The 15370-nt window shown below is 30.6% G+C and overlaps 1 protein-coding gene across 8 annotated transcripts in view; it reads right to left on the bottom strand.

Annotated features, from left to right (window-relative positions):
* Positions 1–5232: 5232 nt before the first annotated feature.
* The window catches only part of LOC127712112 (uncharacterized), a 468529-nt gene continuing 458391 nt past the window's right edge, over positions 5233–15370 (bottom strand). For 4 of the 8 annotated variants that reach the window (XM_052218369.1, XM_052218364.1, XM_052218365.1 and 1 more), the window contains 5 exons: positions 14503–14536; positions 10558–10623; positions 9924–9968; positions 8067–8122; positions 5233–6893 (listed from right to left, as the gene is read on the bottom strand). In XM_052218369.1, the coding sequence (XP_052074329.1) occupies positions 8075–8122; positions 9924–9968; positions 10558–10623; positions 14503–14536 (193 nt within the window). In that variant the 3' untranslated portion in view covers positions 5233–6893; positions 8067–8074. The remainder of the gene's footprint in view (positions 6894–8066; positions 8123–9923; positions 9969–10557; positions 10624–14502; positions 14537–15370) is intronic. The other 4 variants (XM_052218363.1, XM_052218366.1, XM_052218367.1 and 1 more) reach the window with 1 other exon arrangement.

The following is a 15370-nucleotide window of genomic DNA, read 5'->3' as shown; positions in this document are numbered from 1 at the left end:
ACAATCATCCGATTGTAAATATGCATTGCAATAACAAGCAGGCAATTGTAAGTTTAAAGCTTCATTTTTTTTAAAAACTACAGAATAAATTCAACAACAGAACAACTATTTCAACGAATTCATTTGATCTGTCATTACTTTTGTTAAAAGTAAAAATTTTAAAATTTCAGTTTGGACGACTGATTTTGTGCTTCAATCCTTCCAGATCTCCATCGGAAAGCGACGCAAATCGCCCTGACTGAGTCATGATCCTATCGTCTGATGCGACTTGGTGTGTGTTCGAACGACTCAGGAATCGATGTTAATAATTGAGATGAATTCTGATAGTCCCGAATGAATTTTTAAAAACCCGTTAGCCAATCCCGTAGCTGCAGTTGAAATTCTGCGAAATATAATGACGCTTGCGGTCAAACAGTTTCATCGAGGGCAAATAGTTGGAAACTATTGACCGGTCAAATAGTCCAACGCTTGCAAATAGAAGAATAGTGGAAATATTGTGTACTTATTTTATATAGAAAATGATAACTGAGGTATAATAAAAACCTTTATGATACCTGGTATGAACTGAATATATAATTGATGTCGCAAAGTTTACAATACTAGTACTAACACCGAAGCATGCATTGTTTATGCAATACTATTAGCACATTATTATGTAGATTATCTACTTTGCTTCTATAAGTGAATCTTAATAAGTCAAAATATAAGATTTTTAGCAGATTGATACACAATGTATATACACGCATGCAGTGTTCAAAAAGTATTTTTTTTATTCTTGCAATACTATATATAATTAGTCTAGTATACATAAATGAAACAACTTTGAAATAACTTTCGTAAGAATATCTCTTTAAATATATGATTATAATTATGATTTAAATAATCATGATAATAAAAACGTATCTTCCAGATTTCCGTGCGAACATGTTTCGTCATTATTCTTCGGTAGGTACGTTCTAAACCAAAAGTTTTTGACACCAAATACAAACTTAAATAGTACTGCCAAACCAGTATTATGCAAATTTTAGACGCAACCTTAGTGTAAGTGCATTTGCAACCTTAATGGAATGAAGTTCCGACCCAGTGTGGTATTCTTAAAATATGATAGTAGAACGATGTAACAAAGCGGTTGACATATTATCCTACTAGGGATTTCAAAACATGTTTAAAAAAGAATTTCTATAGTTAGGGTTAGGGTTAGGGTTAGAGTTAGGGTTAGGGTTAGGGTATGCAATAACTATCCAGTCGATAAAAGTAAAATCATTCAAACTTTTTTGTTTTGTTTTTTGAAGAATTTGGTGAAACTTTAATAATTTCTGTATAACATGATAATCATTCACATATTTTTTTCTAAACAAGGGACGATTTTAATCTTGACATAATGTATAGGTTCCTGGCTTTTCTCGAAGACTTTACGATGACCGCTAGTTGGTTTTTGTTGATTTTGCCGTAGGACTGTCAACGTATATTTGTTCCGCCTAACAGAAGTTCCACTGGAAACTTTGTTATAAACAATGTCATAATATCAGTTCCTGTTGGAACAAATATTCTATACCATTTATTCCGTCAGGAACATTTACTGTAATATTTATTCCAGTGGAAGTAATATTCCAGAATATTTTTTCCATTTGGAACTTATATTATGAAGGAACTTCTATTCCGTGACAGGACTGATGTCCTTTGGCGTATATCTCCTTTTTTTTATATTGTTTAACTCTTTTGAATTGTCTATTAAGACATATTACATGTTGTTTTTTATAGTTTGCTGGTTCTGGATCATATATTTGTGAACTTGACGTATATAGTTTTAAATTTAGGAGTTACCCTGACCCTATATAAAGTATTTGTGAAATTGACGTATATGAATGAATTCATCATAGATACCAGTATTTAAATTTTATATGCCAGACTCGCGTTTTGTCTTCAAAGGACTCATCAGTGACAATCAAATCATAAAAATTCAAAGTCAAATAAAGTGCAAAGTTGAAAAGCATTGAGGATACAATATTCCGAAAGGTTTTGGCAAATACAGCTCAGGTTATCTATTACTAGGGTAGATAATCCTTAGCATTTCGAAACATAGCTGCACTGGCCCTGGATTAAATATTTTTTAAATAAAGCAATTTGATGGTAACACATATTCCCTTGATAAATAAATAGAGATTAAAATTCTAAATATTGTTTCAGAAACGTAGGACTGAGATTTGGTCAACATTCAAGGAAGAAGTACATCTTTTCCTGATCTCCCCAGTATTAATGTTTTGTGTTGACACGAACAATCTATTGATATGTTCATTCTCTGTAAGTTTACAGTTTAATTGACAAAGATAAATATTTCGAAAATAAGCATTTCGTATGCACTACACGTGTTCCTCGAATACTAGTAATCTTCATCTGATAAACAGAAAAATTAAACTTTTAAATTACACCTACTGGTATTGATATTTTTATCTGTTCTTACCACTTCGTTAATGATGTTTTACGAACGCCAATACATTATTTATTTTGTTCTAACAATCTGGTAACTACATACTCTAACACCAAATACTGCAATGTTTAAGCAGGCGAAACGCTGTGGAATCGTGTGTATAGTTTCCAGTTTTTCGAACATGTTTGCCTAAAATTCACACGTATACAATTTCTACCTATCCATGTCCCGATCTCCCAACAACACGCACAACGTTTACAGAAAAAATGTCTTATAAAAAAGTGAAGAACCGCACTAATCTTAAAAACAAAAAAATGCACCAAAGATGATATCATCAAGTTGCTGGACTTTTTGATTGACAACATATTTGCTGAGTTTGATGGATTGATATTTCAACAGACAGTCGGTATTTCAATTGGTACTTATTGTGCAACTCTACTGGAGACTTGTTTTTGTACTCATATGAAACAGAATTCACACAAAACCAAAAAGGATAAACATTTCATTTCTTGCAAAGTGTTTTAATGTCACTTTCCGATTAAGTTATCATGTCCTGTAACCCAAATACCCCATGTAAGGTCAAGGAACAGTAAATGGGCTATGTAACAGATTTTGGTAAAATTTTGCATATAACTTGGGCTCGTTGAATTTTTTTTCTGAAAATCGAAAAAATAATACCTTTATCTCTTTTTTTTTCTGAAATATTACTGATTGAAATCTTTTGGAATAGTGAACATTTGTATAGGAAGCACATGAAAAAGACGAAAAACGTTCATAGATTTATCTTAAAATCATAAAATTTTCATTTTTTACTACATGGATTTTTCTTAAAAACTATATGTTGTTGATACATAAATTTCCGTTTTAATGATATAAAATAATCATATGGTCACCGACTTTGTTTTTTATGTGTACTAACCAATCCGTTACCTTGTAGGTAGTGAAAAACGTCAAAAATCGACGTTTTACGGTCAACAACACGATGACGTTACGATTATTTCGACGTTTTTTTTGTATTTTTTCACCTAGTACACCACTTTGATTGATGTATACCGTTAAAACGAAGTCGGTGACCCTATTATTATTTTACATCATTAAAACAGAAACTTTTATACCAACAACATATAGTTTTTTAAGAAAAATCTAAATTTGGAAATTTGATGATTTATAGACAAATTTAAGAACGTTTTTCGCCGATTTTATGTGCTTTCTATACAAATGGGCACCTATTTTGAAAAAATTCAATCAGTAATATTTCTGAACAAAAAAGAAATAAAGGCATTATTTTTTCGATTTTCAGATACAGTTAAACGAGCCAAAGGTGTATGCAAAATTTTAAGAAAATCTGTGACATAGCCCATTTACTGTAATTTGTCCTTAAGTGAGTTCTTGCATCTCATATATACAGGTGACATCGAGGATACTTGAGGATACTACCAAACCCCAAAAGTCTTCTTCATAACTGAATCTATTCCTTGATATTGACACAGATGGACTACTTCAAACTAGAATCTATGAAAAAGTTGATGATTTCTACTTTCCAAATACCACCTTCTCACTTTTCAACAGCTCCCTGCGCCATCGTATGGCGTTTACATAATCCCTATTGATATGCTATGAACGTGCATTTTCATACAATATGGATTTCATAAGCAGGTGTATACTCCTTACACAAATAATCCTGCTTCAACATAGGTTTGAGGAAGAACATGCATGGCGGGTGATGTATACCTATAATGAGACGGTTAGCTTGTCGACGCACCTGGTTGGGATATATAGCAGCCACATCGGGTCAGAACAAAGACGTTAAATTCAATGCCTCGTGAAGAGAGAAAGACACGCACTCTGCTTGTTAAGAACTCGTTCAGGAAATCTTGGAGGAGTGTGTAGGTGACATATTGCAAAGCTTATTGTTTGTCCCTGTCGTCTTATTTATACTACCCTTTCGATGCACACTATCTCACCCCTTTAGATTCCCTCAGTGTTTGTTGGTTACATTAATTTGTCGATTTGAGATTTGAACATCAGTAAATTACTGTTGTCTTAATCTTCATCAGTTAGACTGACCGATAAAACAAGACAGATCAGCGTGTCGTATGCAGATAGCTGACCCACCGCAATAATGAGTAAATATATAAAAAAAAATATGAAACACTTAAAAATTTTTTTTTGATAAATAGATTAAAGTCCTAACAATTGATATCAGAATATGTATAATCTCCACAAACAAAAAAAAAAAAAAAAAAAAAAAAAACCAAAAGCATTAAAAAAAACCCAAACACTATAATAAAACAAATTAAAAATCGGCAAATAAATTTGTTTGATGCATGTATTAAAAAAAAATAAAATTAGTAGATATATTTCAAACACGTCATATGAAAACTTGCAAATGAATAGATTCAAGTGTTAGACACATTGTATCAAAATTTTTTAAGAAAACACTAAAAATAAATTCACATTTAGGTACATAATAAACACATAAGGAGATATACCTAATAATTAAAAGCAATGAGCTTGCAACACTTTTGACGACTCCATTTAAACACATTAACTCGTCAACCTTGTCTTCTTGAGATTAATTTAGGAAATATTCAGAATTTTAATTCTGACATTATACATAATTTAATCCATAAATCTTCCCTACTTTAAATACCACATTTTTCAAATCAAGCAATACACTCGGCTAACCTGTTTTAACTCATAGACTGTTGTTCCTGCAGACAAAGCAACACACAGTGAAGTGTGAATGTCTCAAAGAAATTTTGATAATTATTTGATGACGTAAATAAAAACTAGAACGTTACTTAGTTTAAAAAATACTTTAATGACACTCACTAAATAGGAAATCATAGAGATTAGTAGTTTATCTAATATCTATTTTGGAATCTCAACCACATAAAAAAAATGTTTTGATATATTTACTCATTCTAATATTAACATCGTACGACTGCATGAATGTTTTATTGACAACGTATTTATTAGGTTTTATTAATGTGTATAACAACCCACAGTAGGCATTCATTTCCCTCCGACTGATTCCTCAACCCGTATGAAGCAGCTTTTACAGAGGAAAAAGAATGCAAAGAAGCTAGCACTATCCGTTAAATTCTTTAACTGCTCATTCCATTATAAATATGACATACTGTCTATGTTTGTTCTATTTTGTGTCTTTTTTTAGTGCTTTTATAGCTTTTATAGCATTGCACTTGAATAGAGAATACTTCGTTTGCGTCATATCTCGATCGACTTCTACCTAGCAATTGGATGTGAAGGTAGGTTGATAACTTAAGTTAAAGTTTAAAGATATGACATACAATTCCCATCATAAACTTTCTTTTTTATGCAGAAACACCCAATAGCACATGTCCCTTGATAATGTATTTCAAAATTGATAGATGATATTCCAGAAGAAGCACAAATGGGTTTTACATGCATGCTAATTTTTGTTTTGAAAAACAATCCTTCAGGAGTACCAAATGTTTTGTGAATCAGAATATCCAGCCTTGATGATATTTGTTTGAGATAACGTCTTGTTTGAATGTTTCAAAATATGTTTGACAGATACAAACTTATCTTTTAATTTATTTTAATGAACTTAAAAGTCCAAGACCTCGATAAATGGATTATTTCATAGACAACAGGGACTTGTATCCAAACGAATTGTACTTTAAAAGAATGTTTCAGTGCAAAAATTAAGGGTAAATTTATCAATATGAATATTACGCTACTAATCACACTTACATGTGTATTTGCGAGAAAAAAAAATCTTCAAAAATTTAACTTTCCCTCAAATAATAATAATGGCATTGATAAAGAGAAAAATATCCAAACAAGGAAGGCTAGCTTTGTTATAGTACATATTTATTAAAGATAATGGGGAGGGTTTTAAAATCAAATTTTCCGGACACACTTCATTTGGTTTTCATATAACATCCAAATCATAAACAGTTTGAAAATCCCGAAATATACAGCATCTAAAAGACATCTATTAGAACTGACAAAACAAAATCAATATAAAAAAAATCACAGTAAAAGCAATCTGCTTTATCTTTACCATCTAATTAGACATTTTATAGCTTTGAAAAAAAATATGTAAATTATTGCATTATCACAAGCCCTAAACAAACAAAATAAAAAAAATACCTTATGATAATAAATAGATACATTTATACAACCAATAACATTATATTAATAAATACATTGAAGAATTAGACAATTGATATCACAGTATCTAAAAAAATTTATCAGAAACTAGATAACTTTCCCCAAATAGATAACTAAAATAAAATGGTCTATTGTAAATGCATTCATTGAAGTTTTACACACATGAAGTGTAATACATTTTAAAATACCTAAAAATATAAAAACGAAATAGTTAACATCTAGAAAATAATTTACAACAATGTCTCGTACAACTTTTGTTTGCTACTCTTCTCTGTAATCAGCTATCATACAACTTCATATTCTACAGTAAAAGGGTATTTGGATTTATTTTGATTATAAGTATCATTATTGTAATTAATAGTATAACCATTTGACATTTTATTTTAATTTTATAAACACAGAAACATTTTTGATCGGCAATCGGTACTTTCAAAACCACACTGTTCCAATTATTGCTTGAATTAACGACCAGTTATATTTTTAAAGTGACCTAAATGCTAAGAGAAAGAAGATACCAGTGGGCAATCAATAGGAAAAAAACTTGGATTGACCTATCTATGACAACAAACAGAAACGACGAAAGGCATGCAAGTCCACACAACTATACGAATAGCAAAAGAAACCCAATTAAAAGCCGAGTTGGACATGAGAATTCTAAGAAGGATGGACAGTTCCTGCTTCCTTAGTTGTAATTTTCGTCTTCTTCATAGAAAATACAAATTCTGTGATGAATTGCATTCGGCAAAGTCAAATGGAACATATGTGTGGCCATCTATGATAAAAATATTCCAAAAATGGTCAACCAAATCACGAGGATCTGAAACCTTTCGAAAAGATTTTTTTCACCATTTGAACCACTAGTTCAACTGCGATAGCGCAATATCGATTCAGAATGGCTGTCTACCATTTATATTTTTAATTATTTCTTTTAATTTGGCCTTGCCATTTTAGGATTGCAGTATAACTTCGATTTTGTTTCAAACGAAATAAATTACATAAAACTAGCTATAAAACCAGCTTAAACCAGGTTTTACATACCTGATTGACCATGATATAATTAGGTCATACACGCTTTCTTCAGATTAGTTATTTAAAATATTTTATCCAATACCCCTAGCTTCAAATGTAGACAATATATTTATGAATTTGGGATCTCGAATTAGTTTTAGGAATCGATTCTGAAAACAGTAAATTGATCTCAAGTTACCAATTAAATCATTCTAAAAATATATGATTTAGTGATTTAACTTCCAGTTCTTTTAACATTAACGGCAGCACCGTTTACGCAATGTTCATCTTCTTAGACTCCCAGGCTTCTATGCTTTATTAACTATACAATGTAGCTTTAGACGTATGGTGTTTTTCTGCAACAGGATGTAACACAATGTATGACGTAAAGTGTCAAGAAATGGTATATATATGTTTGGTCCATTTTAATATATCTTAAAGGATAACATGGAAAACAATATCTCACTTTTGAAATTAGGTTGATTCAGTCTGGCATTCTTTGTCAATGAACTCCCCATGTATCTGTAGCAATAAATTGAAGCTTATTATCAGATATTTGTTTAGAAACAAATATATTTTGTAACTTTGCTTTTATTTCAAATCTTAGACCGAATGACTTGGATGTTTTGTCCAAATACAGTACAATGCGTCAATCATTTCAAAAAAGTGTTTATTTTTTTTATAAGTGATATCATGATAACATATGGTAATCCTCGTGCAGAAACGACATTACCAATGTCGGTGTGATATCATAAACATGTAAACATTTAACTTACGTGACATATATATATTGGTGAAATTAAATATCAGGCAACTTCACATAATAGATATGTCTCTAATCTACGTTGTGTTGTGAACGACATTTTATTGTAACAAAAATATAATATGGTAAATATGTTGTTCATACCTAATTTGCAAAATGAGGTGATATGGTAAGTTTTGTTTGCATTTGTTCTTAAATGCAAGATACTTGAAAGTTGTATTAAAATGTAGAATAATTTTTTTCACAAGACGTCTTAAAAACTGTACCACTTTTACTTTCACTTTTCATGATGGAGGGTATTGAATGAAAATTGAGTATATCTACATGAAAGGTGTGGTTTGGGAACCAGCTATATTTATGGGTGTCAAACTCAACGTCTAAAGCAAACATGTTAGACAAAATTTAAAACATACTGGTATCTGTCAAATTTATGTTGTTTCTTGATTGATTGATAATGCTTTGTTTGTATTTTTAACTGGAAGGGTAAACGTGACCATTCCAAACTTTCTCCTTTTCATTTGTGTTGTGAATGGCCTCTTTTTGTATAAATCAAAAAGATTTGTAGTGTTTTTTTTACGTTTCTTTAATTTGAACATTAAAGGTTCCAACAAGCTCAAATATATTGACCATCAGTTATAGTTCAGCATAGTTTGAATTTCAAACTACTCGATACAATCACTTTACATCTAAAATCAGAGAAAGAAAACAAAATAATAATAATTTCAAAGCCTTCTTATCTCTTACACAACAAGAAACGTCTTTTTTTAAACAAAAAACTCATCAAAGATACAAGGCTTATAATTGTGAACACCAACCGCGCGCGTCGTCTACACAATTATCAAAGGGACGCACTAATCAAAACAGTTGGAAGGCAAAATCAAATACGCGTGCCACATGTGGAGCAGGATCTGCATACCCTTCCGGAGCACCTGAGATCACCTTAAGTTTTGATGGGGTTCGTGTTGCTTAGTCTGTTGTTTTCTATGTTGTGTTTTGATTACTGTTATGTGTTTGTCTTTTATTTTTTAACCATGGCTTTGTAAATTTATTTTGGACTTATGAGTTTGAATGACCCTTTGGTATCCTTTGCCTCTTTTTAATAAAAACAAAGCCGCTTTTCTAAAAGTTAAAATCGAGATCCAGTCAATACAAAATTCAGAATATTTCGACATTATTCAGTCATAGTACAATATGAGTGTCTTATAAGTGTCTATATAGACGACCTTTTAGAAAAAATCTATAACCGCCATCTACCCAGCGTACGGTACCGAACTAGAAATTGAAAGCCATTTAAAAAAGACAAAGTCAGGTAGTCCGATGTACGCTAATTTGAGGTTCAACTTAGCGTTAAGGGAATACAAACACATTTGAAATTAAGAATGCTAGGCAGATCATAAGAAAACTTCATTTGAACTACTTCATTATATTTGATGTAAATTTGAAATTGGTTTGATGGCAGATTTGAACTGAAATTTTTCATTGTTGAGATACATAAATGACACATGACTATGTTGTGAAAAATATTTGATTTTGTTCATTATGAACGAAAAGAGTACAAACCTTAGATTTTATCTCTTTCACATTATCGAGGATTATCTTCAACATCTTTACATGAAATTGTAATAACATGTTTTATGTACATTATGCAATAAAAAAAAACGCAATCCTGCTGTATTTATTTTTTAATTGTGGTAGTTTTGCCGACCTTATTAATCTTTAACCACATTCTATAATGTTTTAACTGCTAGACATAACCATTTGACGGACAGATGAATTAAAGTGAAAGCCAAAATATACATTACATTTTTTCCTATTAATACTGACTCAGATGTCATAAAAAGAAATGCAATTTTTTTTTGGCAAAATTTCCTGCTTAAAGCTCATTTTGTGAGATCTCAGCACTTTCGTACTTTTTTTTTTCTGTTTGCTAAAAAAGTAAAGAAACCTTGATGGTCTGCAAGCAGGTACAAAAAAATTTGATCGTGAAAATTGTAGAAGTAAGCTTAATCAATTGGAATAATCATGATAAACATTATGTGTGAAATAAATTTATGAGAAATATATATAAAATTCAACTGCAGTGTCATATAAGAATACTCTGAAAAACAATGTAGTTAGATATTAAGATTCCAAAGTTAACAACAAATTACAATTTGTTTTATTAAAAAAAAATGTTATTTAGAGAAAATGTTACCTCGTCATTTCTGTTAAGATGTTCGTCAAGTGTTCTGTTTGTATCGTCAATCTGTTTCTGGAGTTTCTATGTGACAGACATAAAAAAGAAGTATAATGTCTAGTTACAAAAATACGTATTAGTTTGTTGCGCAGTCTTTACTTTTATAAGTTGTGATTTGTTTTTTCGTCTTTTTTTTTGTTTTGACATGTCATTGTCAAATTGTTTCCGACTTATGAGTTAGAATGTCCTTTTGGTACATTTCGCCTCTCTTTTGTTTTAAATGTTGTGAACAGTTACGATGTACTCAATATGGTACAATAGTACCAAATAAGTTTCCCCAGTTAGCTTTTGATTAAAACCAGGGTATTCAAAAGATAGTTTTCTTAAATATTTGAAAGACGAATTTCAATATGCTATGTAATAAGACATCCCGAGAAAATTTCTGTGTATTACTATCTTTAAAGTGAAGATGTCAGTTGAAACAAATCTCTGATGACAAAAAGTTTAGTTTTAACATATGGCATTGTTCAAAATGACAAAGTAATCAGACACAAGATTTGCAACTTGACAACGTCTTCTCTGATAGCATATGTACTGGTTTATATTATAGAAATTTTGTCTTATTTTTTTCTTTATTGTAAAACAATCGTATCGTTGCCAATAATATGAGACATTGTGTGATATTGAGATGTGGCATCATTGCCAATGAGAAAACTATCCACCAAGGAACAAATGACATATATGTTAGAAACTATAGGTCACCGTCGTGTATTCGATCCTATGGACGGTCAAACCAAAAATTTGAAAATGGTATTTGCTGATTATTCGCAAAGCAAGCGGTGCAGCAAGAGTTAGATCTATGACTGGTTGGCTCCAAGTCAGAAAGATGTGAAGTATAAGTAAACATCAATGTGACAGCAACCCAACGAACAAAAATTAACCACCATACATTTAGGGGGCAATGCACAGTCGTCAACAAGTATTAATTCATGAATAGATATTTAACAAAAACAATTAGAAGAGTTCTACACTAAAAAATATTCTTATAGTTCGACATTACAGTTCTTCTCCGGTTTAACATAGAACTTATTCTGACAGTTTTAACAAGGAACTTATTCTACAGGGTGGAACTATTCAGTATAGGAATGAACTTTGCTTTTATTTCAAATCTTAGAAACCAAGTCAGGAAAATCACAATTGTTATCGTTTGTTTGTTTCTGCGTGTGTTGCATTGTCGTTTGTTGTTTGTTCACTTCAGTGTTTCTGTTGTTTCCTTGTCCAAATGTACTATATTGTATTGATTATTTGCGTAATTCTCTGTCCGTAATGTTGTACTGTATTCATGTCATGTAATGGTGTCATTTTAGTGTTATATTTAACATTGCCATAAAAGTGCGAAGTTTGGCTAGCCACAAAACCAGGTTCAACCCACCATTTTTTCTTAAAATGTCCTGTACCAAGTCAGGAAAATGGCCATTGTTATATTATAGTTCGTTTCTGTGTGTGTTGCATTTTAGTGTTGTGTTTCTGTTGTGTCGTTGTTCTCCTCTTATATTTGATGTGTTTCCCTCAGTTTTAGTGTGTAACCCGGATTTGTTTTTTTCTCAATCGATTTATGAATTTCGAATAGCGGTATACTTATGTTGCCTTTATTTAGACCGAATAACTTGGATGTTTTTGTCCAAATACAGTACAATGCTTCAATCATTTAAAAAAAGTGTTTATTTTTTTATAAGTGATATCATAACATATAGTAATCCTTGTGCAGAAACGACATTACTAATGTCGGTGTGATATCATAAACATGTAAACATCTAACTTACATGGCATATATACATTGGTGAAATTGAATATAAGGAAACTTCACATAATAGATATGTCTCTAAAATCTACGTTGGGTTGTGAACGACATTTTATTGTAACAAAAATATGATATGGTAATGTGTTGTTCATACCTAATTTGCAAAATATAGTTGAATGTGTTTCCCTCGGTTTTGTGTTTGTGACCCGGATTTGTTTTCGCTTAAGCAATTTATGACTATTTAACAGCGATATACTATTGTTGCCTTTATCTACAACCCAGGCAAATTGTCATACATTGGTTGATTTATTGAATTTAAATGAAATATTTTTGTTTCCATTTGGTTAATGTTTATGACTTTTAAGACGTAAAATAAACAGAAAAGACGGTTTAATATGAGTTTCTGCAAATAAATTAGCAATCAATTGTTCTAACGACAAATTGATAAAATAGGAAAACTTTTGTACGATAAGATTATGTGGAAATGTAGTGTAAAGAGAGTCAAAGTCAAAACACATTTATTGACAAAAACTATAGGTTCTTTCTTTTGATGCTATTTGGTTAAAGCTTATTTAGTTCATTTATTTAATGTCTCTAAAATCTACGTTGTGTTGTGAACGACATTTTATTGTAACAAAAATATGATATGGTAATGTGTTGTTCATACCTAATTTGCAAAATATAGTTGATGTGTTTCCCTCGGTTTTGTGTTTGTGACCCGGATTTGTTTTCGCTTAAGCGATTTATGACTATTTAACATCGGTATACTACTGTTGTCTTTATCTACAACCCAGGCAAATTGTCATACATTGGTTGATTGATTGAATTTAAATGAAATATTTTTTTTTCTATTTGGTTAATGTTTATGACTTTTAAGACGTAAAATAAACAGAAAAGACGGTTTAATATGAGTTTCTGCAAATAAATTAGCAATCAATTGTTCTAACGACAAATTGATAAAATAGGAAAACTTTTGTACGATAAGATTATGTGGAAATGTAGTGTAAAGAGAGTCAAAGTCAAAACACATTTATTGACAAAAACTATAGGTTCTTTCTTTTGATGCTATTTGGTTAAAGCTTATTTAGTTCATTTATTCGGAATTTTGTCTAAACCTCTCGCTGAACATCGTTCACGTGTATGTTTGTTCACTTCATATAAATTCAGAAAACACAGAAATAAATAATAGATTTAGTAATGAATATTGAAATATTAAAGATCCAACTTATACGAATTAAAAACTTGTCGTTTTGATTTCTTTAAATGTTACATGCATTGAACGAAGTGATAGGGAAGTTAAATCTATAATACTAGACATTGTTCTGTTTTTATTTGCCTGAACCATTAGGAAACAATATACATGTACAGATACGTTATTTTATAGTAACAGATCAGGAACATGTTTCTGGTACGTTTGTAGACTTTCAGGCTACCTTGAATGTAAAAGAGAGGTGAAAGATACCAAAGTGATATTCAATTGATGTTTCGATGACAAACTGACAACGTTATGGTAAAAAACGAAGAACGGTTAAAAGCCAAACAACAGTATACAAAATACAAAATTGAAAAAATTCAGCAACCCAACAAAAATCCGGGGTGATCACAAGTGTGACATATCTGTCGTCATTATGTAAAAACAGATATTCTATAACGTTCAATCAACTCGTGATTGTGTCCGTAACATTTTCGATGGAATGACTTCAACTTCACCACTTTGAACCCTTTTAGTTAATAGTGTACTTGTGAGCAGCATGTACATATACATACATTTGTTTCATTTCTAAGATTCTAGCAATTCACAACATTAGATTTAAAATGGATAACACTGCAACATCTTTCATATCTCTTATCAAATATAGCTTTGAATGTATGCCGCCATTTGACAATGTTTAATATTGTCTTCTATGGTACCATCGGCGGCTTTTTGTGATAATCGCAATAACTAGATTCTTGTCTGAAGGGATGGGACAATGCTAGATTTTCCTATTTTATCATTGGTGTCCAAATTTGGTTTCTTAGATATGTTTATTTACTTGTTTTTGTTTTATTTTAGGTTCATATATGATTTTTCGTTTGGCAATGATTTGTTACATTAAATACATATTTATATCTGTTTTTCAGCCTACTACAATTTTAACTTCCGTTAAATATAAAATTCTCACCGTTATTTTATCTTCTTCTGTGATTTCAATTTTCCTATCGTATTCATACAAAAATTATGATTGAGCGAGTATTAGTCATTCATTGATTTTAAAAGTAAGAACAAGCCATGCAGATAATAAATTAACGACAGTTTGATAAAACAAAATTTTAATAGCAAAAATAATAATTATAATGATAATAAAGATGATAATTCCAACTTAAAATCGAAGGACCTAAAAGAATGAAGTATATCCATATGTATAATACAAATTATACTGATTTACAACATGAATAGTTAAAATAGTTATGCAAATGTAAATGAAAAACCACTCATGAAATTATGGTAAGGATAATGTAGTATTTAGTGCCAAAATGGCTTTAAAATCAAATACATTTCGAATATCTCTTGTTTTTCGAACCAAACGTTCAATATACTAAAACATTGCAGTTTTTGTATACATTAATACCCTTCCTATAAGTTAAACAACTATAAAATGACGATTTAGTCAGTAGGATGGCGAAATATCTATTTACTATTAGACTTGAACGTGCTTAGAAAACATAGCGCAGCTGTCTCCCAAAGTGATATTTTAACAATTAGGTTATGTCTATTTTTCACTGACAAAAAAAAAAGAAAAAAAAAAGCGGTCCACTTGTGCTGTAAGTTGGTTTAACCAAAATTTAAGAAACAAGAAAAACTTTGCTTTTTAAATAAATTTAATACGTCCTAATCAACTTGTGTTATTGAGGATCGGTTAATATTCCTATTTTAACTGTCTTTCTTCTGATGCTTCAAACATGTAATTAGTAATAGTATCATACAAATTTTAATTGTTGATTAATTTACTGGATCATTGTGTCACAAAAGGAATAGGTTCACTCACGAAG

Source organism: Mytilus californianus, unplaced genomic scaffold, assembly GCF_021869535.1.
Source record: "Mytilus californianus isolate M0D057914Y unplaced genomic scaffold, xbMytCali1.0.p SCAF_8, whole genome shotgun sequence".
NCBI classification, from domain to species: Eukaryota; Metazoa; Mollusca; class Bivalvia; order Mytilida; family Mytilidae; genus Mytilus; species Mytilus californianus.
The sequence above is the reverse complement of the archived record's forward strand: the minus strand, read 5'-3'. Positions and strand labels throughout refer to the sequence as shown.